At 55.8% G+C, this 23,664-nt stretch overlaps 1 protein-coding gene across 2 annotated transcripts in view; it reads right to left on the bottom strand.

The window, feature by feature from the left end:
- Positions 1-5,288: 5,288 nt before the first annotated feature.
- DYNC1H1 (dynein cytoplasmic 1 heavy chain 1) overlaps positions 5,289-23,664 on the bottom strand; it is a 65,825-nt gene continuing 47,449 nt past the window's right edge. Inside the window, exons 45-78 of one of the 2 annotated variants that reach the window (XM_029236976.1) lie at positions 23,413-23,527; positions 23,166-23,327; positions 22,870-23,084; positions 22,581-22,785; positions 21,100-21,273; positions 20,869-20,988; positions 20,502-20,622; positions 19,116-19,311; positions 18,518-18,635; positions 18,220-18,435; positions 17,284-17,496; positions 17,025-17,152; positions 14,720-14,873; positions 13,925-14,071; positions 13,678-13,828; positions 13,271-13,524; positions 13,060-13,194; positions 12,847-12,941; positions 12,499-12,673; positions 12,272-12,347; positions 11,408-11,568; positions 11,166-11,277; positions 11,004-11,064; positions 10,787-10,910; positions 10,547-10,660; positions 9,943-10,113; positions 9,640-9,857; positions 9,444-9,547; positions 7,729-7,940; positions 7,146-7,299; positions 6,453-6,595; positions 6,152-6,320; positions 5,816-5,943; positions 5,289-5,647 (exon numbers count right to left, since the gene is read on the bottom strand). In XM_029236976.1, coding sequence (XP_029092809.1) covers positions 5,519-5,647; positions 5,816-5,943; positions 6,152-6,320; positions 6,453-6,595; positions 7,146-7,299; positions 7,729-7,940; positions 9,444-9,547; positions 9,640-9,857; positions 9,943-10,113; positions 10,547-10,660; positions 10,787-10,910; positions 11,004-11,064; positions 11,166-11,277; positions 11,408-11,568; positions 12,272-12,347; positions 12,499-12,673; positions 12,847-12,941; positions 13,060-13,194; positions 13,271-13,524; positions 13,678-13,828; positions 13,925-14,071; positions 14,720-14,873; positions 17,025-17,152; positions 17,284-17,496; positions 18,220-18,435; positions 18,518-18,635; positions 19,116-19,311; positions 20,502-20,622; positions 20,869-20,988; positions 21,100-21,273; positions 22,581-22,785; positions 22,870-23,084; positions 23,166-23,327; positions 23,413-23,527 — 5,170 coding nt within the window. In that variant the 3' untranslated portion in view covers positions 5,289-5,518. Of the gene's footprint in view, positions 5,648-5,815; positions 5,944-6,151; positions 6,596-7,145; positions 7,300-7,728; positions 7,941-9,443; positions 9,548-9,639; positions 9,858-9,942; positions 10,114-10,546; positions 10,661-10,786; positions 10,911-11,003; positions 11,065-11,165; positions 11,278-11,407; positions 11,569-12,271; positions 12,348-12,498; positions 12,674-12,846; positions 12,942-13,059; positions 13,195-13,270; positions 13,525-13,677; positions 13,829-13,924; positions 14,072-14,719; positions 14,874-17,024; positions 17,153-17,283; positions 17,497-18,219; positions 18,436-18,517; positions 18,636-19,115; positions 19,312-20,501; positions 20,623-20,868; positions 20,989-21,099; positions 21,274-22,580; positions 22,786-22,869; positions 23,085-23,165; positions 23,328-23,412; positions 23,528-23,664 lie in introns of both variants that reach the window. The other variant, XM_029236975.1, reaches the window with a different exon arrangement.

Below are 23,664 nucleotides of genomic sequence, written 5' to 3'. Positions count from 1 at the left end.
CGTGTTGGGAATATCACTTTAAATGATTGAAATGCTGGCGACCAAAGTTGAATTCAGGATGATTTCATGTCTAACCTGGTCTTTTGCCATCCTTGGTGCTTTCACGTTTGACTACAGATGCCTCCAGCCCAGGTTGGGGGCTGTCCCATCCCTCACAACCGAACAGTGCCGTGATCTGCTCTTGTTCTTTTGAAGTTCAAGTGAAAAGAACAGAATTCGTTAAGATCATGTGATTTTTCTCTGAGTACAACTCTTGTACTAACAGGGCTTGTTAGTTTCCTGTGGCTGCCATAACAAGTTACCACCAACCAGGTAGCTTGACGAAACAAGAGATTTATTCTCTCGCAGGCCTGGAGGCCAGAAATCTGAGATCCAGGTGATGGTTGGTTCCTCTGGAGACTGAGGGATACCCTGTCCTAGGCCTCTCTCCAGCTTCTGGTGGCTGCCAGAAACCCTGGGTTTGTGGTCACATCACTCCAATCTCTACATCGCCTTCTGCTCTGTGTGTGTGTGCATGTGTGTGTGTGTGTGTGAAATCTCTCTCTTAGAAGGACACCTGTCACTGGATTTAGGGCCCACCCTAAATTTAGGATGATCTCATCTTGAGATTCTTAATTATGTCTCAAAGACCCTTTTTCCAAATAAGGTCACAAGTTCTGGGGTTTAGGGTGTGGACATATATTTGAGGGAGGGGGTACCATTCATTCCACTCATTTTATGGGGCCCTGAGAGAATTTTGGACAGCACCCTCCCATCAAAGAAGAAACACCATATGGCATGCAGACTTCCACCACCCGGTGGATGGGTGACGCTGATTTAAAATGTGCTTTGGGACTTCCTTGGTGGTCCAGTGGTTAAGGTGCGACTAGGGTTCAATCCCTAGTCGGGGAGCTAAGATCCCACGTCTTGTGGCCAAGAAACCAAAACATAAAACAGAAGCAGTGTTGTAACAAATTCAAGAAAGACTTTAAAAAATAAATAAATAAAATAAAATGTACTTTTCCAGCGGCTGGGTGCCCTTTGAGCCTGATTCCCTTGGGTGGTGATTTGCATGGAGTTGGATGTTTCAGTGACATGTTCATCTCGGAGCAGCCAGTGAAATAATAAACCAGCACAGAGAGCAGCGTGCTAATCCCTCTGACATCCATGATGGGCTCCTCAGCGGCTCACCCATTTCACTGATAGGGAGACTGAGGCTGGAGAAGCTACTTTATCTTTTCAATTATTTATTTATTTATATATATTGAAGTATAGTTGATTTTGAAGTGTAGTTGATTTACAATGTTCTGTTTGTTTCAGGTGTACAGCAAAGTGATTCAGTTATACATACATATATATCAGATTCTTTTCCCTTGTAGGTTATTACAAAATATTGAGTATAGTTCCCTGTGTTATACAGTAGGTCCTTGTTTATCTATTTTATATACAGTAGTGTGGGGCTTCCCTGGTGGCGCAGGGGTTGAGAGTCTGCCTGCCGATACAGGGGACACGGGTTCGTGCCCCGGTCCGGGACGATCCCACATGCCGCGGATCGGCTAGGCCCGTGAGCCATGGCCGCTGAGCCTGTGCGTCCGGAGCCTGTGCGTCCGGAGCCTGTGCTCCGCAACCGGAGAGGCCACAACAGTGAGAGGCCCGCGTACCGCAAAAAAGAAAAAAAAAAAAAAAAAAAAGCTTCTAATATATAGTAGTGTGTATCTGTTATATTCTAAACTCCTAATTTATCCCTCCCTGCTTTCCCTTTGGTAACCATAAGTTTGTTTTCTATGTCTGTGGGTCTGTTTCTGTTTTGCATGTAAGTCAGGAGAAGCTACTTTATTTATTTATTGGCCTCGCTGTGCGGCTTGTGAGATCTTAGTTCCCAGACCAGGGATTGAACCCGGGCCCCGGCAGTGAGAGTGCTGAGTCCTAACCACTGGACAGCCAGGAAATTTTCTGGAAAAGCTACTTTAGACATCTGAAGTCGTGCAGCTGGGTTAGTAGCAGACATGGATTTTGGACCCAGGAAGTCTTGTCCCAGGGCCTTCAGTTATTCAGCCTCCAGGAGAATCTTTGTGGTTTCTGGCTTGGAGGTCTTACAGGATGGCGGAGCCGCTCTAGCCACAGTGAAAGGAGGGGTGTGTCATGCGGGGAGAGCATTTGGTTTGGGACGTACAGAGCGAGAGGTCTCTGGAGCACACGTGCGTGATTCATCCAGGAAAATTCACTGAGTGCCGCTGCGTGCTCCTTGCCGGGCCAGGCTTGGGGGACACAGCAGCAAAAAGCCCAGGTGATGGAGCGCGAGCGGGTTGAAGGGGCTGCAGATCCCGGAGACAGAGGAGGAGGATACAGAGGATGTTAGAGAGAGATGAGCACCAGGGAGAAAAGCGCAGCCTGTGTGTGGGAGAGAGAGAGAGAGAATGGCAGCTGAGGGCGGGGAAGGTTAGCACACGGGAGACACGGGGCCTCTAGGATGGCCTCACGCACACTCTGGTGTGTGTACTGGCCAGACGCTGGGCGGGCAGGGGGCACTCGGGTAGAGCTTAACGGACACGACTGGCAGGTAGCAATTTGGTGGCTCTCGGGACAGAGTGGTGACTTCTAAACTCTTCCATAGGAAATGTGCAAACAACACGTCTTCTAACATCTCCAGCTTCTGAGCAGAAGCCTTTGTAGTCACACGTGCGGCCCACCTGGAGTTGTCACCTGGGTTAGGCTGTGGCCTTGGCAGAGGGCCCCGAACTGCAGAGGGTGGTGGCAACTGCGGAGGGTGGTGGACGGGGGGAGAGCAGCCCAGCACCGTGGGGTAAACGAGCGGGGACGGGGCGCTGCAAAGAGCCAGAGGAGAGAAGGTACAAGGTCACCTGGCTGAGACGGGCTGGGAGATCCTGGGGCCGAGAGCCACCTTCTGGGGGTGGAGGGGAGGGCGAGGGGTAGGGTGAGGAAGGGGCTGGGGGCCTCCCAAAGGCCCACTTTGACCTTGGCTAGGAAGTGTCCAGAAGGAGAGGCCAGGAAGAATTACTGTGTTTGTGTAACCTGGTGGCTTCGAGCTTGGTTTCAGAGAATTCTCCAGTAAATCTGCATGATAAGGGATTTTTTTTTTTTTTTTTTTTTGCCGTACGCGGGCCTCTCACTGTTGTGGCCTCTCCCGTTGCGGAGCACAGGCTCCGGACACGCAGGCTCAGCGTCCATGGCTCACGGGCCCAGCCACTCCGCGGCATGTGGGATTTTCTCGGACCGGGGCACGAACCCGTGTCCCCTGCATCGGCAGGCGGACTCTCAACCACTGCGCCACCAGGGAAACCCCTTTATGTCTTTTTTTAAGATTTAAACAATAGAAATGTATTGTCACAGTTTCGGGATCTAATAGTCCGAGACGAAGGTGTTTGTTAGTAGTTTACGTCCTAAATAATGTCTCTGGGCCCCACTACTTCGCCTACAAATAGGTTTCCAGTTCAGGAAAGGCCTCGCCTCCCTTGAATCCCAGAGAATTTCCTTACTTTTGCTAAACATTTATGTATTTTTTAAACCTTGACTTGGGGCGGTAGGGGCCCACTGCTCTCTGGCTGATGTGTCTCCCGTTGGGCCCTTACGCCCCCAGAGCTCTTCACACGCAGCCGCCCTCGGGGAGCTCGGGCTCTCGGGATATTGGGATTGATGACAGAGTTTCGTCAGGATAGTGAAAGCAGATGGGCCCCTGCCCCTGGCCTGAGAAGACTCCCTCTGCCCCGTCCCGTCCTTTCTCTGTCCCGTCTCCTCTCCCGAGCAGGGTGTCCTGATGGGGTAACATCTGAAAGAACAGGTGGCGGAGGCTCGTTCCTTTTTCTCACGGAGCCTCTTTTTTTTGGTTTGTTTGTTTTTATTATTTCTTTGGCTGCGTCAGGTCTTCGTTGCTGCGCGCGGGCTTTCTCTAGTTGCGGCAAGTGGGGGCTACACTTCGTTGCGGTGCGCGGCCTTCTCATTGCGGTGGCTTCTCTTGTTGCAGAGCACGGGCTCTAGGCGCACGGGCTTCAGTAGTTGTGACACGTGGGCTCAGTAGTTGTGGCTCGGGGGCTCTAGAGCGCAGGCTCAGTAGTTGTGGAACATGGGCTTAGTTGCTCCATGGCATGTGGGATCTTCCCGGAGCAGGGAGGACTCTGTGTCCCCTGCATTGGCAGGTGGATTCTTAACCAATGTGTCACCAGGGAAGCCCCTGGTCCCCCTTTCTGCCGGCTCTGCCCACGGTCTAGCCTGAACCCCTGATGGCAGGTGAGGGGTAGTCTGATGTGGGGTCCCTCCTTGGGCCCCACGGACAGAACTTCCACGGGGGTGAGGCTGGGGGGCAGGAAGTAGGGGCCCAGGGTACTCCTTGTGGGGTCCACGGGGAACCCTGATGGGGAGCCTCAGTCCTGGGCCTGCAGTGCCCTGCCCCCAGCCCCAGGACACATGGGGACGAGGGTCTGGCAGTGGGAGTGGCTCCTGCCCTGCGTTCCCCACCCCCACCAGGCCTTCAGGGTTTCTAGGATGGCATTCCTTCCCCTGTGCCCTGGAATCCCTGCCCAGCACCACCCAGCACCTGTGCTCAAGACCCTTCCCCACGTAAATGGGGTGGGGGGGCGAAGAAGGGTCAGGCGGGGCCAGGCACCCACGGTGGGCCTCCCGGGGCTCTCCCGGGCATTAGCAGCACTTGGGCGAGAGCCTGCGGCACCGTTAAATACTCCTGGTGACTGAAGAAAAGCTAAAAGGCCTTATTGGTTCAGAGAAAACCATGTAAAATGGGCCCCAGCCTTCAGTCCGATACCGCTCTGGACTTCCTCAGGCCACCCAGGGACCCCAGAGGGCCCGTCCGGAGCTGGGTGGGAGGCGGCTCCGGCTCTGAGGCCCCCGGCCGCTCCGTGGAGGACGCTGGGGCCGGGAGGGTGTGGGCAGGGCCAGGGCGTCCAGTCGGGCCTCAGGCCGTCACCGCGCTGGGGCCGAGCTTGGCTCACAGGCAGCCCGCGGCAGGACGGCCGGGGTCATGGCGGGGCCTGCGCTGATGCCTGGGCCGGCGCCCCAGCGCCCCAGGAGCTCTCGCGAGGCCCCGCACAGGCCAGAAACCTGCTTCGCATGCCCGTCACTTCCAGCCACCACCCTAGGGTCGTGGGAACGAAGGCGCCAGAGAGGAGGCGGGACGAGGGCGTCCACCTGGGCCACGGGTTCCCGGTGACGGGACACGGCGCCAGCCCCACGCCCCGGGAGCGCCAGCGCTCTCCTAGGAACGGGGCTGCCTCTGTGTTGTGAAGGGTCCAGGGTGTCCACAGGAGCCGGAGCTGAGACAAGAGGCCGGAGCCGGCTCATGCTTAGTGTTTTATTTCATAAAACAAGCCACGCTTCGGCCCTCAAAACCACGTCCCTGTATCCCTCCCGTTTCCACCTCCCAGCCGTCTGGCTTCTTTCGGCTTCTTCTAGCCTCACACCAACAACTTTCCTTTGACAAGTCCGTACCTTCCACACATCCTAATAATGAATAAACGTTAAATATTAATTTTACTGTTACAGAAAAGGGCGCTAGAAAAGGCGAGTCTCACTCGGTGCAGAGAACGGCAACGCCGCGCTCGTAGAAGCTGCGCGGGTCCTCCTTGGTCGCGATTTCAAAGTCCACGGTGAAGATGAGGTCTGCTCGGGTGAAGTTCAGGTAGACGGGAAGGGTCACCTGCGAGGAAAGGGGGCTCTGGGGCAGAGGCTTCACGCGAGAGGGAACGGACGGTTCCTCCTGTGACGCAGGGACTCGCGGCCGGGAGAGGGCGGGGACGTCGCCCTGGCGCCCGGTGGGCGTCCTCAGAGCCTCCCTGACCACAGAGGACGGGAAGGAGCCACTCACCACATTAGCCTTTTTCTCTGCGCTTGTCTGCTTGACCCAGCGCAGCTGCGTCAGGGGGAGGACGGTGGAGATGGCGTTGGAGAGCGAGAGCTTGTTGTTGTTGCACGTGGCCCCCTGGAGCTTCAACCCTGTGGGGGGGGGGGCGGGCGGTCAGGACCCCCCGAGGGGAGCACGAGCTGCGCAGCCACGGGCCTGGGCTCTAACTTAACGCGTTCGCGTGGGAACCACCAGCAGGCGGCCCGCGAGGGGGCGATGGCCGAGCTGCAGGCCTGGGGACAGGGGAGGGGAACCTGAGAGAGAAGAGAAGCCCGGCCGGCCGGAGTGGCCCCCACTCACCCGTGACCCCAAAGCTGCAGGCGTCCAGCGTGGTGCTCTGCGAGGTGGTGACATTCACCTCCAGGCAGAGCTCCTCCAGGGACCAGCTGTTGGCCTGGGCCACGTACTGCCTGGTGGCAGTGATGTATGCCTCGGGCACAAACAGGCCGCCCAGGCACACGTGGATGTTCTGTGGGAAGAAGCAGCCCCAGCTGAGAGCCGGCCCCACTGGGCCCGAGAGCCAGCACCCGGGCCAGCTGCCGACCCTCCCCGGGGACCCTCCCGGGGACCCTCCCCCAGCTCCCTCAGGAGTGGCCACCACCTTTAGCTCCTTGGCGCCACCAGAGGCAGCCGCCAGTGAGATGTTCTGCAGCTGTTTGATCCTCTCACTGAAGTCGGAGACCCACTGGATGACAGTCATGCCGGCGGGCACCGTGTAGTGGGACCAGCTCCGGGGCAGAATTCCTGCAAGCGAGGAGCCCCGGCCTGGCCTCAGTGCCGACAGTCCCCCCGGCGCAGGTGGGCGCACAGCTGAGCGCTGGCAGGTCTGCCCCCGCTTGCAGGCTCTGCTGCTTCCCCTCCCTGGTGCACCTCACGCCCTGCATGGGCCACCATCCCCACCGCACGTGCTCCGCGCCCAGTCCGGGTGACCCACAGGACGCGTCTGGAGGAGCACAACCGCCCCGAGGAACCACAGCTACAAACCCCCGCCATGGGCGGCTCGGCGGTACTGCCAATGGAGGCTCTCAGAGCCGATGGAAACCCCGGGGGTCCCTGTGCCTTTGGACTCCAGCACCCTGCCCTAGTCCTCCCTAAAGACTGCAGAAGTGAGTAAAGATTCTGTTCAGTGCTCAATGAACCAGCATAAAACGGATACAAATTCTCGGGCATTTCTAAGTCTGCTCCCAGGTGCGGGCATCGAGCTGCCCTGAGGGAAGTCTGGGCGAGGCCCGGCCGGGACCCGCCGCCACTCCGAGGGGCTCCCGGGAGAACCCCAGCGGCACCGTGGGCGCACCTTTCACCAGCTCGTTGATCAGTGTGCGTAGGTAGTTGGTCTGCTTCTTCTTGCCCTCGCACACCTGCACGACGTCAGCAAGATCCTGGCGGACGTCCTGGAGTAACTTGGCGCCCATCTTCACCTCTCTCTCAAAGAATCTGAACAGAGGATCCTACAGGTGTTGGGAAAGAAGGCCAGAGTGAAGGAGGGGAGAGAGTCTGGGAAGAGGTCTTTTCTCCAGCAGAAAAGACAACCAGAAGTAACTCAGCCTCAGGGAGCCCCGGTTTCATAGCCCTCCCCGTATTATTCACAGTGTCACCCCAGCTCGACCCTGCACTAGACCTCGCATGAAGCTGCGGGCCTGCCTGACCGACAGCAGCTCTGGGCAATTCTGTAAAGAAGGAGAACGGCTGCCGCCGCTTCCTTGGGAGTCATTTACCTCCTCGTGGAAGACGCACCGCCTTCATCCTAGGGAGTTCCCTCCAGCCCGGCCCGGGCGCGCGTGCGCTCCGGGACAACACTGAGCTCAGCTCGCCCCGCCCGGTCCCACTTGCTAGGACGCCCCCAAGCCCCAGGACTCGGCGGGGGAAGGGCCAGCCACCTTGATGTTCTCCACCGTGCGTTTGAGGTGGCTCAGCGTCTGCGGAATGAGGTGCAGCCAGTTGGACGCGGTGGTGTGCAGCGTCCGCATCCAGGCGGGGCGACCGTCGGCCGTGGAGTCGGGCCTCGCCTTCTTCTGCGTCTCCGCGTAGGCCAGGTCGTCCTCGTCCTCCAGCATCTGCATCTTGAGCATCCTGCGGATCATGTCCACGCCTGGGCAGCAGGGGGCGGAGCGGAGGGCAGAGGGAAAGGGACTTGAAGGTGACGGCCGCACAGTGCGTTTACACAGGCGTAACTGTGTGCCCTGCAAGGTACCACGCGGCTACCTGTCCTAAACCACGGAGGACGGCCCGACCAGAAAGGTAAGGCGGCAACGACAGAAGAAACAGCACCACCAGGTCAAGTCCTGACTGCTGGGGCTGCTCCAGTGGCCGAGTGCAAACCCCAGAGGCCTCTGCTAGGCTCGCGCATCCACTGTCGTCAGGGGGTGGGCTCTGGGGCGCGCCAGCGCCAGGCAGGGAGGCCGCCTGGGCTGCTAACGCGTGACCACTTCCGGCTGAGACTGCGCGGAGCCGTGTGGCGGCCTCCCGCGGGCTCTGGACTCTGACTCTGCCTGCGGGTCCCTGACCCGAGTGGGGCGCTCCAAGTCCAGTTCCTGAGCGGCACTCTCACCTGGAGGCTGGGCTGGAGGACAGGGCTCAGCTTCCCCAAGCCAGGCCCCTGTGGCTCATACCTCACGGCCTCCACGTGGGCCACACCACCTGGGGCACCATCAGCTCTGGCGTGACATGGGGCTCAGATAACACTCACTACAGTGTTGAGGGGGACCCAGCGCCGGTCCCAGCAGGCAGCACGGGTATTAACTCGCTAAGTGATCTCAGTACACGCTGCTGTATGAGACAAGGCCCAGCGCCCCCCGACCCCCACCCCCGGCCGAGACCTGCCCAGCACCCAGGCCTCAAGCCCTCCTCTGCTTCCCTGCTGGCCAGCCCGGCCTCCCATTTGGTCACCTGTGGGGCCTGCCACCCCCCACCTCCCCCAGCGAGAGGCACGCGTTCAAGGTCGTCATCAGTCAGAAAGCAGGCCCCATGGCTAGGGGTTCTTCTCATTACAGAGCTGAATCACGGGCCTGAGGTGAACTGTTGGGGTCTGTCCTATCAACCAGGGTGTGAGTTTGGGCAGATCACCTGTCTTCTGGGCCTGTTTCCCATAAAGAGAAGCCTGGCTCAGATGAGCAGTTCTCAAACCTGAGTGTCTCAGCGACCGGGGGGCTTATCAAAACAGACGCCAGGCCCCAGCAAGTCCAGTTCTGATTCCCCGGCGTGGGGCCCGAGGACCTGCCTGTCTAAAATTTGCAGGGGAGGCTGAAGCTGTTGGTCTGGGGACCACACTTCGAGAACCACTGGGTTAGATGATTTCTTGAATAGTCTTGAAGTTCCAAAAAAGTGTATTCCAAAAAGAGACTAAAAGATTTAAAACGTCACTTAATGCCAAGAGTTTAAAAAAACTGAACAGGAGAAAAAATGAAATTACTTCTGAATCTAAGACAAAAACCCTAAATGCAATTTCCCGACTCCGTGTAAGCAGCTATCGAGCCTTTTCCCCAGGACGGAGCCCGTACCGCAGGAAAGACACCCGCGGGAGCAGATGGTTTTCCCTGCCCCCCGGAGTGGAGGGAGGGAGGTGCGGTCTGGGGGAGGACAGCTGGGTACCCACCCTGCGTGGTGAGCAGGACCTTCTCAGCGTTGTTGGGCAAGCCCAGCCAGGAGGGGGTCTGCGTGTCCGGGAGCAGCTCCACCCACTGCACGAACTCCTCTCGCCTGGAAAGGCAGCACGCTATTAGTGCCACCAGTTACACGCGGGCCGGAAGCGCGCGGTGCCTCCCCTGTGGGTCCCGGGGGCGGACGCATACCTGATGCCGTCTGGCATTTGGATGTCTTTGTGCCCGTCGACCTTGCAGGCCAGCTTAAATTCACTGTCGAAACTCCTGGTGGTGAAGAGACGCTCCAGGAAAGTGTTGAGCAGGCGCTGGTCAAACTCATTGTCCACCCGGCCGCCGTAGATGGACTGGGCCATCAAGGTCTTGAGCGCCGCCCAGGGGATCTTGTCTGGAGAGATGTTCTGCCTTCCCTGGGGGGTGGGGGAGGCTGGTCACGCCCACGGCAGGCAGCCACCTGTACGTGAGTCCCCCCCTCACGGCACAGCCCACGCTTGCCTTGGCCGTGTCGTCCAGCCACGTGTCCACTGTGTCGCAGGCCGACCGCAGGTCAGACTCCCCGAATTCATACTTCTTCGACCACCCCAGGGGTGCGTATCGTAAGCGTTCTTGGATGATGGCGTGGAACCAGGCCAGCAGGAAGTACAAGCGAGCACGCTCGTTGGGAGACTAGGTGGGGAAGTTAGCAAGGAGAGAATCACCAGAACGCAGCCCCCTTTCTATCTAAGAAAATAGTGCAGATCCTGTCGGAATCAAAATCTTAGAAAGAGCTTTCCACGTACTAACGTTGGAACCACTGTGATCTTAGTAATTAACACGAATATTGTTGTTAGGAGAAAACTCTGCCAATTTTTATACTAATAAAGGTGTACTCCCAGCTACGCTATGTAACCAGAAAATTACATAGAAGAGAACAAGTTTCTAAAAATGGTAGAAAAGGTGGATTAAGGCACAAAAGGAAACAGCGCTTAAGAAACACAGAACCGATGCACCGCTCCTGCCACAACGCTCCCCTGCCCGTGAGCCGGGCCCCGGTCTCCTCTCGGTGCCCGGACGTCCGCGTGGCCGCTGCACCCAGCTCGACTCCGAGCCCCGTGCTCACCTTGCATATCCGAGACACGGGGATGCTGCTGAAGGTCCTCAGCATGTTGGCCTTCACGCCCGGCGGCGGCTCGAACACGAAGATGCGGCCTGCTCGGAGCAGGTTCACGGGCACCTGAGCAAGACACGGCACCCGTGACTGCGGTTCCCACGTGTGTTTCAGCTCACACACACGTGCACACGGACACAGAGGTGCCAGACCAGCGCCCCGCGCGCCGCCTCGCACTCCCGTGGCGCCCACCTTGGGGTTAATCTCCATGGTGAGGAAGAGCCTGAAGCAGGCGTGCGGCTGCAGGGAGTGCAGCTTCTTCTCCAGCTGCATCAGCCAGCCCGGAGCCAGGTGCACGTTCTTCAGCATCACCCACCTGCAGGCAGGGAGAAGGCGCGGCCACACCTCACCCTTCCGGCCCGAGTCCTTGGGCACTCGGGCCTTGTAAAGCAAAACCAAACAAGCCTACCTGCCCGACTTCACGGCTGTATTTATTGCCTTATCCGCTTGGTTAAAGCCTTCTGCCGAGCCTGGTACCAGAAAGCTTAGTGTCAGCACATGGACTTGGACTTCAGCGCCCACCCACCCTGAAGTCTGGGGTGCCCCCGTGGAACTGGCCAAGCACACTTACCAATGGCAATGGACGTGATCTGTGTGCTCTGCTCAGCTGCGAGGTCCTCCACGTGCCCGCTGGCATCGTAGCCAGGCACAGAGCACATCAGGACAGGGGTGTTTGGCTTTACCTGCAGAGCAGGAAGTCGGAATTGGGTGAGAGAGCATCCCACCCGACAGCGCACCTGTCGAGGGAGGAGAGCCCTGCGGAGGGGCTCGTGAAAACGGGCTGGGTTCAGAGTCCGCGGGGCCAGAGCGTACCTCTGTGTCCACGATGTGGGTCAGGTCGAGCGGCTGCTCCATGATGGACATGAAGGAATCCCCGAGGTTTGTGGAGACAAACATGTGAGCCATGGCCAGCAGGCGGTCGGGGCGGAAGGCCTGAATCAAGAGCAGCCGGTGGATGGCTTGCCCGATGGGAGCTGAAACGAGGCCGTGAGAAGGGCTGGGGGTTGGTGACAGCACAGACTTTGAGATGTTCTCCCTCCTGGACTGCTCTTGCCACCAGCTCTCGCTCTGCAAACACTCATTGTCCGAGACTCAGCTCAAACACCCCAGACACCACGACGCCCGCTCTGTCCTCTCTGCCTGAGAACTGCCACCACCTCCACGCTGTCACTGAGCCCTCTGGGAAGAGCTGTGACAAGACCTACGCCTGGGTCTGTGGGTGATGAGCGGTTACTGATTCTAAACGGCTAACTACATCGTACCCATTTGTGGAGAACCCTGAAGATTCTCAGGAACGTCTAAGATCACAGATACCCTACGGCCCACGAATGAGCTGCAGCCACGCTGGACATCACCCTTTTCTTCCTCCCCATCGTGGGGCCTGTCTGGTCCAGAGCCTCGCATAACACGCTCGAAACCAGCCGGTTTCCCCCCGATGTTGGGCAAGGACCTTCTGATCTATTTCTCTTTTGGTCTTTAAGCATGAGTTGCAACAGGAATTGGGAGTTTTTCGCTTTCTTACGCCTAAGCTGTCTCCTAAGTTTTAACACCGAAATACTTATCTCAGGAATCAATGGCTTTTTATCTTTGGGGAGCGTCCCTGCATTCAAGCAGCAAAGCCCGATTGTACACTCTGGTCCAGAACGAAAACAACGGGGGAGGCCTCGTGGGGCTTACTTGCAGGGCTTTCCTCGCTCCAGAGGTACGGCACCGTCTGCTCTGGGGAGCTGCTGTCCAGCCAGATACCAAATTGCTGTGGGGGCAACAGCGGAAGTGAGGTTGGGACCAACGTGTCGATGTTTGATGTGAGAAAACACCGCACAACGTCCTGGGTGTTACACGACACGCGCGACTCCCTGGGAGTAAGGCCAGCTTCCCCCCGGGACCGTTCACAAGACACTTACCTCGTCTGCTTGAACCTTCGCAATCAGATCCCTAAACGCGGGCAGGCAGCTCAGCCGCACCGCCGCCTCGGCCTGCTCCACCGTCAGACCCTGGATCTTGGGCGTCGAGCCAGCGTTCAGGACGATCTCCTTCCCCCTCAGGAAGTGCTGGAACTCGGCATCGTAGGTGGGCTCCCTGGGAAGGGGGCAACAGTCAGCTGGGGTCTCTCAGATTCACTTCTACTGTCACTAAAGAGCAATAATGGCTTTAAGAAGGAAAAAAAGCTCATCCCATCAGAAAATGCTAGCAGGCAGGCTGCAAAATGATGATGTTCTCTGGTGGAAAGTGAGGCAGGGCAGCCGACTTACCCGATGGTGCCCTTCAGTTTGATTCTCGCCAGCAGCATGGCGAAGGTGATGTGGTCCTGGTGCAGCATGCCTCGAGCTACCCGGTTAAACGCCACCTGGAGCCAAATGCAGGAAGCACTGCCGATCCTGAAGAACTACTCCCGAGCCCCCCATTACACACACGCGCGCACGCACGCACGCATGCACCCCGGGACAGCCGGGCATGTGCCGTACCTGGAAGAGGTCCTTGGTGATGATGGAGAGGCGCTGCGTGTGGTCGGTGACGCCCTTCAGGTTCGGGTTCTCGTACAGGACGTTGTGGTAGATGTCCAGGAAGAACTGCAGGGAGTACTGGTACAGGAAGTGTATCTGGAAGTGGCGAAGGCGGCTGTTAGCGCCTGTGCACGCGGGGCGGGAGCCCCCGGCTGGGCGCGGCCCCGCTCACCTGCTTCAGCGACTCCATGGTGAAGTAGATGCTGCTGCAGGCGGTGGACAGCGGCAGGTACTGCTGGGACACAGTCTCCACCTCCTGCATCACAATGTCCGTCTCCTCGACTTTCCTCGTCACCTCGGCGGCCTCTTTCTTGAGGTTCTCCAGGGTCGTTATGATCGTGTCATCATCCAAAATGCGCCCTTTCACCTCATTCAGAGCTTGTAGCAGAGACTTTTCTAGCTGACGTAAGCGCAGCTGAAATTCCCCTTAAATGATGAGAACACCCAGAGCTCACTACAGGACTTACGTTCTTTCCAAGGAGTGCTCTGTGATGCGTCTGACACGAGCCCGGCGCACCCTCGTCCTGTGAAAGTTCAGGCCCCCGACCTGCACCAAGAACTATGGATCCAGAGACATACCTTGGAGTTTAAGAAGATCGGAACGTTTTTCATCCACGTCAGGTCTTTCTGCCTTGAGAACTTCATTGAGACACTGGCTCTGCAAACTGCTACGGGTGACGGTGAAGTTGACGAAAGTAACCCGGGAACAGAGATCAGGTGGGAACTCGACCTGCCAAAAGGGGCGACAGACCAGGCCACTTTGCTACACATCCGTGGCCTCACCTAACGCCGCCCCGTCTTCACGGAGGAGGGCCCCGTCCCTTACCGTGGGATCCCGGGTGGACAGGAAGATGACAAAGGATGGCGACAGGTCTATGTCCTGGTCACCGAGGGTGATCAGCACTCTCCCCCCTGTTCGCCGGACTTCACGGTTCAAAACTGGATTCAGAACTGGATCATAGCTCTCCACGTCCTACGTGTGTATATGTGAGGTGTGATTGACAGGGAGTTTTACAGTGTTTATTTTCACCCATATAACTGACTCCCTACTCCAGATAAATCCATCTCCCCAGAAGCCACCCCAGCTATTCAGACCTGCGCTGCCCAGTACATGGCCATTAGGCACATGTGGCTACTTAAACAAAATTAAAAGTTCAGTTCCTTGTCACGCTGGCCCGTGAAGTGCTCAACAGTGGGGCCGCCATGCAGTTCAGCACAAGCTAAAGAACGTTTCCGTCACTGTCCCGGTGGATGGTGATGATCTAGACCAACTAGAATTTTAAGTGCAAACACTGCTTCTGTTGGATTTTTTATAGATCTATCTCAGAGCTTTAGCTTTGCCTTTTTAAAATTTTTTTGGCCACGCCGCTCGGCTTGTGAGATCTTAGTTCCCCGACCAGATGTTGAACCCGGACCCTAGGCAGTGAAAGTGCGGAGTCCTAACCACTGGACCATCGGGTAATCCCGTAACCTTGCTTTCATACCAGATGACGTCTTGCAAAGTTCAAAAAGTAGCACGTATTACGTGATTCACATCAACTGCATTTGCAAAAACCTAAATGCAGCCCTAAAGGCCTTCCCTGTGGGAAGCAGAGTCTGCAGAGCTGAGATGCACACGAACCTGGACCAGAAGGGGGTTGCCGAACCTCAGCGCACTCTCCAGGTTCTTCCTGAAGGCGTCGTCCAGGAAGCTGGTCCGTGTGATCTTGCGGTCCTTATACTCATTCATGATGAACTCTGTGGCCTGTCCTGAGGGGTCGATGATCAGTGGATACCTGAGGACAGGCCCCAGAGAAGTAGGTTAGAGGTCCATAGGAAGCACAAGGACGTGGCAGGCAGAGCCCGACAAGATGACGGGAAGGCTGTCCCACACTCAGCTGTGGGTTCCAGGTTTATCAGCAGAGACCAACGTGACCTAAGGCTTAATACTAAAATCATCTTTTTGAATAACTTCTATGATGGGGAGGTAACTAAACCACAGACTCTGCTGAGAAGGGCTGTAGTTAAAGCTTCTTTTCTTTCTGGGACACACAGTGCTTCTCTAAGAAGTCCGAGCATACTGCACTAGGATGACTGTTCCCTGTAGAATTTACTGCTGCCCCTCTCAGGGCCAACTCCTGCAGGGCAGGCACCAACACCACTGCTGCTGCAGCCCCACGAGCTGACGGCCGGGAAGAGTTTACGCTGCCCAGGACCCTCTCTTCACTCAATGCTCACGATAACCCTACAAGATAGGTGTTATCCTCACGTCCATTTCACAAAGGAGGAAAAAGGGGCACAGAAAGGCGAACATCATTTGTCCAGGGTCACACAGCCGCTTAACAAAAAAATGTTAAAAACATGATACACACACGTGATTGTACAAAATTCAGGAGCTACGAAAGGGCAAGTGGTGAGAACCGCCCCTCCCCCTCCTCCCTGGTCACCGGTTTCCGGTCCATGTACACAAAGGAGGTTTATGTGTTTACAGACACACGTGTGTCCCGGGGGGAGCACACCACCCCACACTGTGGCCTGCCGGAAGCAGCCTCACACGCGGGCTCTGGACGAAGGGCCAGGTCTGCAAGGGCCCCCGGCCTCCCACCGGGGGGACGCACAGTGACCTGTTCACTGGCCCCAACGAGGGGCGTCAGAGGCATTTCTGGGCCTCTGGTAGGACACACTCTGTCCTGTGAATATTCTGAGATGCATCATTCTTCACGAGTGCTGGGCTTTGGGAGACCCGGAAGCATGCATTTCCATGTAAGACAAATGCAGCCTCCCACACAGACCCCTCATAGACGCCACAATGGATGGACATTCCCGCCAGCGGCCCCTGGCGAGACCCCGCGCCACTTGTGAGACCTGAGGGTTGGCTCCTCTTTGTGCCCTGGGGACAGTGGCATACAGCAAGGGCTCAAAGGTTCCAAGATGTGCAGTTATGGTTAAACAGGACTCTGGGAATCAGTTTTTTGAAAGAGAAAGAAAACCCAGGGTGGCTGGGTTTGGGAGCTGCCACAGAGGAGGGGGTCAGTCCTTGAACTGCTCTGTGAGCCCCCCTCGGCTGCAGGCCCGTTCCTCCTCTTACTCTGGCCCCCTCCTTAAACCAAAATCAGGGAGCCGCTTCCCTTAACTCTCTCTCTAGCTAAACACTTCCAATTCTTGTAATATTTTAAGAGACAGTCTGTTTTTTGTTTTTGTTTTTTGGCCGCACTGCATGGCTTGGGGGATCTTAGTTCCCCAACCAGGGATTGAACCCACACCCCTGGCAGTGAAAGCACCGAGTCCCAACCATTGGACTGCCGGGGAATTCCCGAGAGGGTCTGTTTTGATTTTCGCCCAATACACAGCCATGCCCATCAATTTCAAAAGGTTACATGAGGCTTCCCTGGTGGCGCAGTGGTTAAGAATCCACCTGCCGACGCAGGGGACACAGTTTCGAGCCCTGGTCCGGGAAGATCCCACATGCCACGGAGCAACTAAGCCCGTGCGCCACAACTACTGAGCCTGCACTCTAAAGCCCGCGAGCCACAACTACTGAACCAGCATGCCACAACTACTGAGGCCTGTGCGCCTAGAGCCCGTGCTCCGCAACAAGAGAAGCCACTGCAATGAGAAGCCCACGTGCCGCAACCAAGAGTAGCCCCCGCTCACCGCAACTAGAGAAAGCCCGCGGGCAGCAACGAAGACCCCATGCAGCCAAAAATAAATAAATGTATTTTTTTTTAAAAAAAAGGTTACACGAGAACCACTCATTGTAGGACAGTTTGGACAGTCACAACGTAAGAAGAAGGGAACCGTGCACAGCCCACCATCAGAGGCGAGCACGCGGGCCCTCCCAATGTCCTGTTCACCTCTTCTAGAGGTGTGTTTTGAAAAAAAACGAAAAGGGGAGCACTGCACACGAAGACTTCTAACCCGTGCCCTTGCTGCGCACAAGCACTTACCTATTGAAGCGTTTCAGCATGATGGCGTTCTCCGTGCACAGGTCGTCTGCAGGTAGGGAGCTGGCCTGCCAGCGGAGACGCTCGTCAGCGTTGGACAGATACTCCGTCCTCGCGATATCTGTGCGGAACTGAGAGGGACAGCAGTTACGGATCCTTTTCTTCAGGACGCAGACAGGCACGGCTTCCCAGTGGAGATGGTGACAGCTTACTGACACTCATTTTGGCTCCCACCTTTTTGAAATTCCCTGCGGACGGTTACCTGGATGTTGGCTTGCTGTAAGTGATGGGACCAGGTGGTAAACAAGTTCTGGCGCATCTGCTGGTCAAAGTAACCCGCATAAGCAATAAACGCAGCTGATAGGAGACAGTCCCCGGCGATGGTGGACATCTGGTTCTTGAAAGTTTCACTTGTTTTTTCCCATCGTTCCCGTTCAGCAGACAAGCTCTTCAGAAGAGCGGTGCTCCGGTTTACCTAAAAAGAAAACCAAACAGGCTTTATGCTGCAAAGTGCACATCTGTTCCTGCCCACGGTGGGCAGGGTCTGGGAGGGCTGGAGAGACAGGCACACTCATGGTTCAGATCCCGAAGGAGGTTGGGACCCAGATCACCCACAACTGAGGACAACACAAGCCTCAGAATCTGAGGGCATAAGATGAGTGTAGAGAATTAAGTGTCAGCCTTGAGACTTGTGTGTGAGCAGATACGCGAGCAGGAAGCAGGTGGACGGAGCCTCCAGGGGAAGGCTGACCTGGAGGGAAGAGGCGCCAGAGGCGGGAGGCTAAAGCGCCCATTTTGAGGACACAGAGGAATGGGGGCAAGAGCGACGGGGACCACAGCAGAAGGGACAAGCAGAGGGACGGGAGACCCTGACAAGGAGGCCCTCGGTGATGCCCCTTCTGAAGCCCAAGGCGGGAGAATAAATGGGTTTGGAGCTGGGCGCTGGGGAGAGGGATTCCCCAGCTTCAGAGTGCCCGGCTGGCATCCACCTAACACCACTCAGTAAACAGTCGCCAGGACCCCCGTGGACGTGAAAGAGCTAATCCCCCGGGATGACCGCGGTCCGTGCGGCCCGTGTTGTCTGTTACTCTCAGCGCTTCCCCCCGGCGAGGCCAGCGAGCACGGCACGGTGAAGGACACCGAAAGGCAGCATTTCAGGGGAGCGGCAGAAAGAGTGCGCTCGTGACGACCACCTTACTTTGGCTTCGACGGCAGCCAGGTCCGCTTTGATGGCCTGGGCCTCCGAGATGAGGACCGCGTACTCCTCCTTGTAGCGGGCGATGCTGGCCTCCAGCTCGCGGATCATCCGCTCCACCTCGTTGGCTTTCTGCTGGTTGTCCTTGGCGTCGTCCTCCAGCTTCTGCAGCTCGTTGCGCAGGGGCTCCACTCGCTTTAACATGTCGGCGTAGTTAAGCTGCGGAGGGCAGATCGACTGTTTGCAAAAGGGACGGGACACAAGGCCCCCTCGCACAGGGGTTCCCAGCCAGGCTGATTACCTGTGCGATGGCCCACTTAACCATAGGCCCGCAGGCCAGGGAGGCCCGATTGACGATTTCGTAATTGTAACTAGGATTGGACATGTAGTTCTTCTTCATCTTCTCCCTTATGGCATCACTGCAAAAGAGGAATTGTATTTCTAAGCGTGTGCAGGGCAAAAAGTAAAGAAGAATTTTTAGGGAATCAAAATGTAAGACTAGAGCCAGCTCCCATCTGTTGCTCCAGTGACCACCAAGGATGAGCCAGCCCGACCCTAGTTCTCAGGTGACGAGGCCACTGCTGCTGAGAAGGACTCTCACCTTCCCGCCCCTTCCCTGTTCCCCGATAGGAGACAAGCTCAGGGCCAGCTCTGTGCTTGTAGCCACTCGTGGGGATGGAACAGCATTCGGCTCACAGAGGTAAAGGGGTCAGGGGACTACTGTCAGGAATGGGGAGAGGAAATCTGACTAGTTTGAGTGGAAATGGCCTGGAAAGGTGTTTGTGCAACGGATGAGCTGACATTACCTTCTGTGTACGCTAAGCCAGAGACACGAGGCCACAAGCAAACACGAGAACCTCATGCCACCAGAACAGTTTCCCCCACCGGGTGCCACCCACCTGATCTCCTCGGCAGAGAAGTTCACGATGGTGGGGATGAAGTTCTCCCTCATGATGATAGAGCGAATCTGCTTCCAGTCCGTCGTGCTCTCCCCGAGCAACAGGCAGATGGACTCGAGCGCCAGCTTCACGGCGGCAGGGGGGTTGGCCATGGACCGCACCTCCACCAGGTGCTGCTTCTTTATGGACTTCACAGCTGGGCGTGGCGGGAGCACAAGAGGGTGGGGTGGAAAGGACGCGGTGAGAAGGGGACCACAGCACAGCCAGACACTTTGACTCTCGCCAGAAAAGGGACAAGTGCGCAGAAGATCCAAGTGAACGTGGGATGTTCTGTCTTAAAACCCTCTGGAATAGCAGAAGTGGCCAAAATAATGACAGATCTTACTGTAGTAAGCCTAAATCGCAACGTCCTGTAAAAAGGATAGCATCTTTAAAATGTCTCACAAATCCTCATTAATTCCTTTACCTCTATGAAGATTTAAGTATTTAAAAAAAAAGCAAAATTGTTCATTTATTTTACACCAATTGAACAAAGACCTTTTCAGTCTGCCACAATTTAGAAGTTGTCTTTACCGGCTGGGGTGAAGATGTGGAATTAACAGTTCTAAAAAAAATGGCCAACACTTTCCATAAACTGAAATGCACATTTTCCTAACCTGAACTTTTATTAAAGCACTTTTTTAAAGTAATTCTTCGGCAGGTGAGAGCTAAATTAAATCCTCATCAAAGTACGACCCTCAGCGAAAATCTATGGTGCATTTTAATCCCCCTTGTGGCGTAATGTGAAAACTACAAGCAACTGGGTTATTTGAAGTAAGCTAAACGCTGATGGGCAGGAAGGGGCCCAGGGTTAAGGCCACGCCTAGGTACCGGGCAGACTGGAGACTAAGACGGGACGCCGGGTCACTGCGCTCCCTCCTGCAGCATTTCCCAGGTGCATGGGGTGGAAAAGGAAGGATGGGGGACTGCTATCAATAATTAAATTAGTCATCGCTGGCCACGACCAGGACACTCTAATAATTATAAATAAGATAGCAACACTGCCTACTCTACGATATTTCTGGGTGAAATTCAAGCCAGAGATTTGCAAATAGCATATTTATGAAATTATCACCAGATTTTAAAAAACGTACCGACAAAAAACTGATTTTGTCCATTTTCTCTTATGAAAAGGGCTTCACTATGGTGAAAGCAGACTAGCTTTACGGAAACTTTGCTTTAAGAGACGAAGACAGTCTTTAAGTATTTAGAAAAGGCTTCAGAGACTTGAGACTTATCAATGACGCTGTGGAAACGTACATAACCGGGACCTCTGGGGGAAGGCCATGCTGCCCCTAATCTGTCCACCCTCCCCAGAGAGCCAGACCTCTGACAGTGTGCACACACCATTCTGGGCCTCGATGACGGCCGGCTCCACCTTGTCAAGGTCTTCCTTGACGCGCAGCTGTTTGTCTGCGATGACCTCCTGCTGCTTATGCAGCTGTTCCTGAATCTCCTGGCTCATGACCTAGAGAGGAAGGGCGGCTCGGCTCTGCGGTAAGCAGTGGTCAATTCGCTGAGTCCTAAAGTGGCACTCCTCATGCCGCCCGGGACAGACACACACACACACACATACACACACATACACAGACACACACACCCTGCCCCCACCACAGACCCGTTCAACCCTAAAACCCATCTCAGACTAAACTCCCTACTCCCTCATGAGAACGCCCGGCCCACACAGGCCACGGTTCCCAAAACACAGAAGCACCTTTTTCTTCTCCGCCTCCTGCTGGTCCTTCACCATCTTCTTCAGCTTGTCGTTGGCCGCCGCGTTCTTCACCTCCAGCTCTTGGCTCTTTATCCTGAGGTCCCGACGCAGCTCTTCTACCTGAGGAACAAAACCACGTCAGGGAAATGGAAAACACGCGGCAATTACCTTCAAATTAAGAGGCCCTCCCCTAGCGCAGCCCCAGAAAACGCTGCTCAGGCCGCGACGTACCTGGTCAACCGTCTCTTTGATCTTCCTCAGCCCGACGTTCAGGTGCATCTGCTGCTCCTCCAGCTCGCTCCGCTTCTCGTGGAACAGGTCGGCGTAGTGATTGATGAAGTCTAGGTAGTGGCGAGGCGTGATGGCCATGGTTCTGCCTCCCCGCTTCGCTAGCCGAGCATTAGCCTTTTGGAAAAAAGTCAAATCTCTTCACTCTTCAGGACGCTCGTCCTCTGCGGTTTAACCTCAGAAGATAACTGTTGCCCTGGTGTGGCGCGACGGCACGGCCCCAGCCCACGGGAATTGCATCGCTCGAGAAGGAGTCTAGCTCAGGCGCCCACGGGACCGCAAGGAGCCCTCACACCTCTGAGCTTCTCCTCCGACTTCTAGGGGTAGGGAAGGGCCAACAGGACACCCACAGGCTCAGAGTGGTCTTCACAGAGCCTTCCAGAGGGGAGCAGACTGGACTCTTCTAACAAAAAGAGTCTAAAGGAGGGGCAGCAAACCACGGCCAGCCCGTCAAACCCTGCAGCGCAGGCTCTGCATGCGGAGTGTCACCCCACGGCCATGCTTGCTCACGGCAACGCTGTTCTCACGCCACAGTGGCAGAGCTGGGTAGCCGTGCAGGGGCCCAGCTGGCACCTGGCCCTTTCCAGAGAGAGTGCGTGACCCCTGCTCTGGGGGAAGAACACAGGCCTGGCCAGAGAGGCAGCGAGGGAAGCAAATGGAATCAGTGTGGGCAGGGAAGGGGCCAGACGGCTCCGGCACACACAGCCGGGCGACAGGCGGGGTGAGACGTCATTGACAGAGGTAGGAAAACAGGTGAGAAACGGGCATCTCTTTTGCGGGTGATGGTACAGCGTCAAATCCAAAGCACCTGGGGGTCTGCTTTTACATCGGTTTAGCTCTACGTTGGTACAGCAGTTAGTTTTGCTTTTCCCATGATCTCAAAACTGAACCCACACTCAGCCATAAGAAGAAACGAAATTGAGTTATTTGTAGTGAGGTGGATGGACCTAGAGGCTGTCATACAGAGTGAGGTTAAGTCAGAAAGAGAAAAACAAATACCATATCCTAACACATATATATAGAATCTAAAAAAATATGGTTCTGAAGAACCTAGGGGCAGGACAGGAATAAAGACGCAGATGTAGAGAATGGACTTGAGGACACGGGGAGGGGGAAGGGTAAGCTGGGACGTAGTGAGAGGGTGGCATGGACATATACACACTACCAAATGTAAAACAGCTAGCTAGTGGGAAGCAGCCGCATAGCACAGGGAGAGCAGCTCGGTGCTTTGTGACCACCTAGAGGGGTGGGGTAGGGAGGGTGGGAGGGAGACGCAAGAGGGAGGGGATATGGGAATGTATGTATATGTATAGCTGATTCACTTTGTTGTACAGCAGAAACTAACACACCATTGTAAAGCAATTATACTCCAATCAAGATGTTAAAAAAAACAAAAAACAAACCCCCCAAAAAACTGAACCCACCTGGTGCAGAGTCTGATGAACGAACACGCAGCTGTTCACGATGGCTTCCCGGTGTGACGGCGGCTGCGGCAGCTTGTCGTACACGACCGGCATGTAATCAGGCACGACGTAATTCGGCTTCTCCAGGTCCATCTTACTAGTGAATTCTTTGCCGACCTGATACAGAGCTTCAGTGGACCAGTCCCCAAACCAGTTCAACACACACCTGAAAGAGATGCCCACATCTCAAAAGAGCTCCCGAGAGCAGGGTCTGCCCCGCGGAAAGCAGAGCTGAGTGGGATCGGCGTACCTGTTGAACAGAGCGGGGGAGGTGGCCGCGCGGTCCTTGAGCCCCTCTGAGGATGGGTTCATGGTGAAGACGACGTGGAGGTTGCGGATGACCTGGCTGGTGAACCACTTGTACAGCTCCTCGTGCGAGTCCAGCATCAAGCCCTCCTTCTGGGCCCCCTCCTTACACTGGGTCATCAGGGTGGCATACTCATCTCCTTCGAAGAGGCCGGGAACCTAGGAAATAAAACGACACCATGGCTGGCCGGTCCTCGGAACCCGGCGTCACGTAACACGATGCGGCGTGTCACTGATTACCTCTCCGTTGGCCAGAAGGGTATTCATCCGCTCCAGGAATCCAGAATCTAACACGTTGGACTCGTCCATTATAAAAGCTATCTTTTCGTTTTTACAGCCAGAACGTCTCAACACCGTGCGGAGATCCTCATCGAAGTCCTCCCCCGTGTACTTCCTGTGGACCTATAGAGGCGGGGCAGGTCAGCTCCTCTCTTGCTCAAGGAGCTGCGTGCATGAACAGGGGTTGACAGGCTGTGGCCAGACCCACCTTAATCTGGTACACGCTCAAACCGTTCATCCAGGCCACGAAACGGGACAAGGTGGTTTTGCCCGCTCCACTGACCCCGATCAGAAGCAGGTGGCCTTGAGGCTGACGGAATATTCTGAAACATTATCAGAAAGAAGAAAGAGTCAGGCTTTTATGCTCCATTCCCCTTTTGACACTCAAGTCCTAAACCTTTTCAGGATTAGTCTACAATATTTGGAACGCGTTTTTTTTTTTTTTTTTTTTTTTTTTTTT

This window comes from Monodon monoceros, unplaced genomic scaffold (assembly GCF_005190385.1).
Source record: "Monodon monoceros isolate NGI ecotype Baffin Bay Population unplaced genomic scaffold, NGI_Narwhal_1 Super_Scaffold_21, whole genome shotgun sequence".
Classification (NCBI taxonomy): Eukaryota; Metazoa; Chordata; class Mammalia; order Artiodactyla; family Monodontidae; genus Monodon; species Monodon monoceros.
This window is presented reverse-complemented; position numbering and strand designations above follow the sequence as displayed.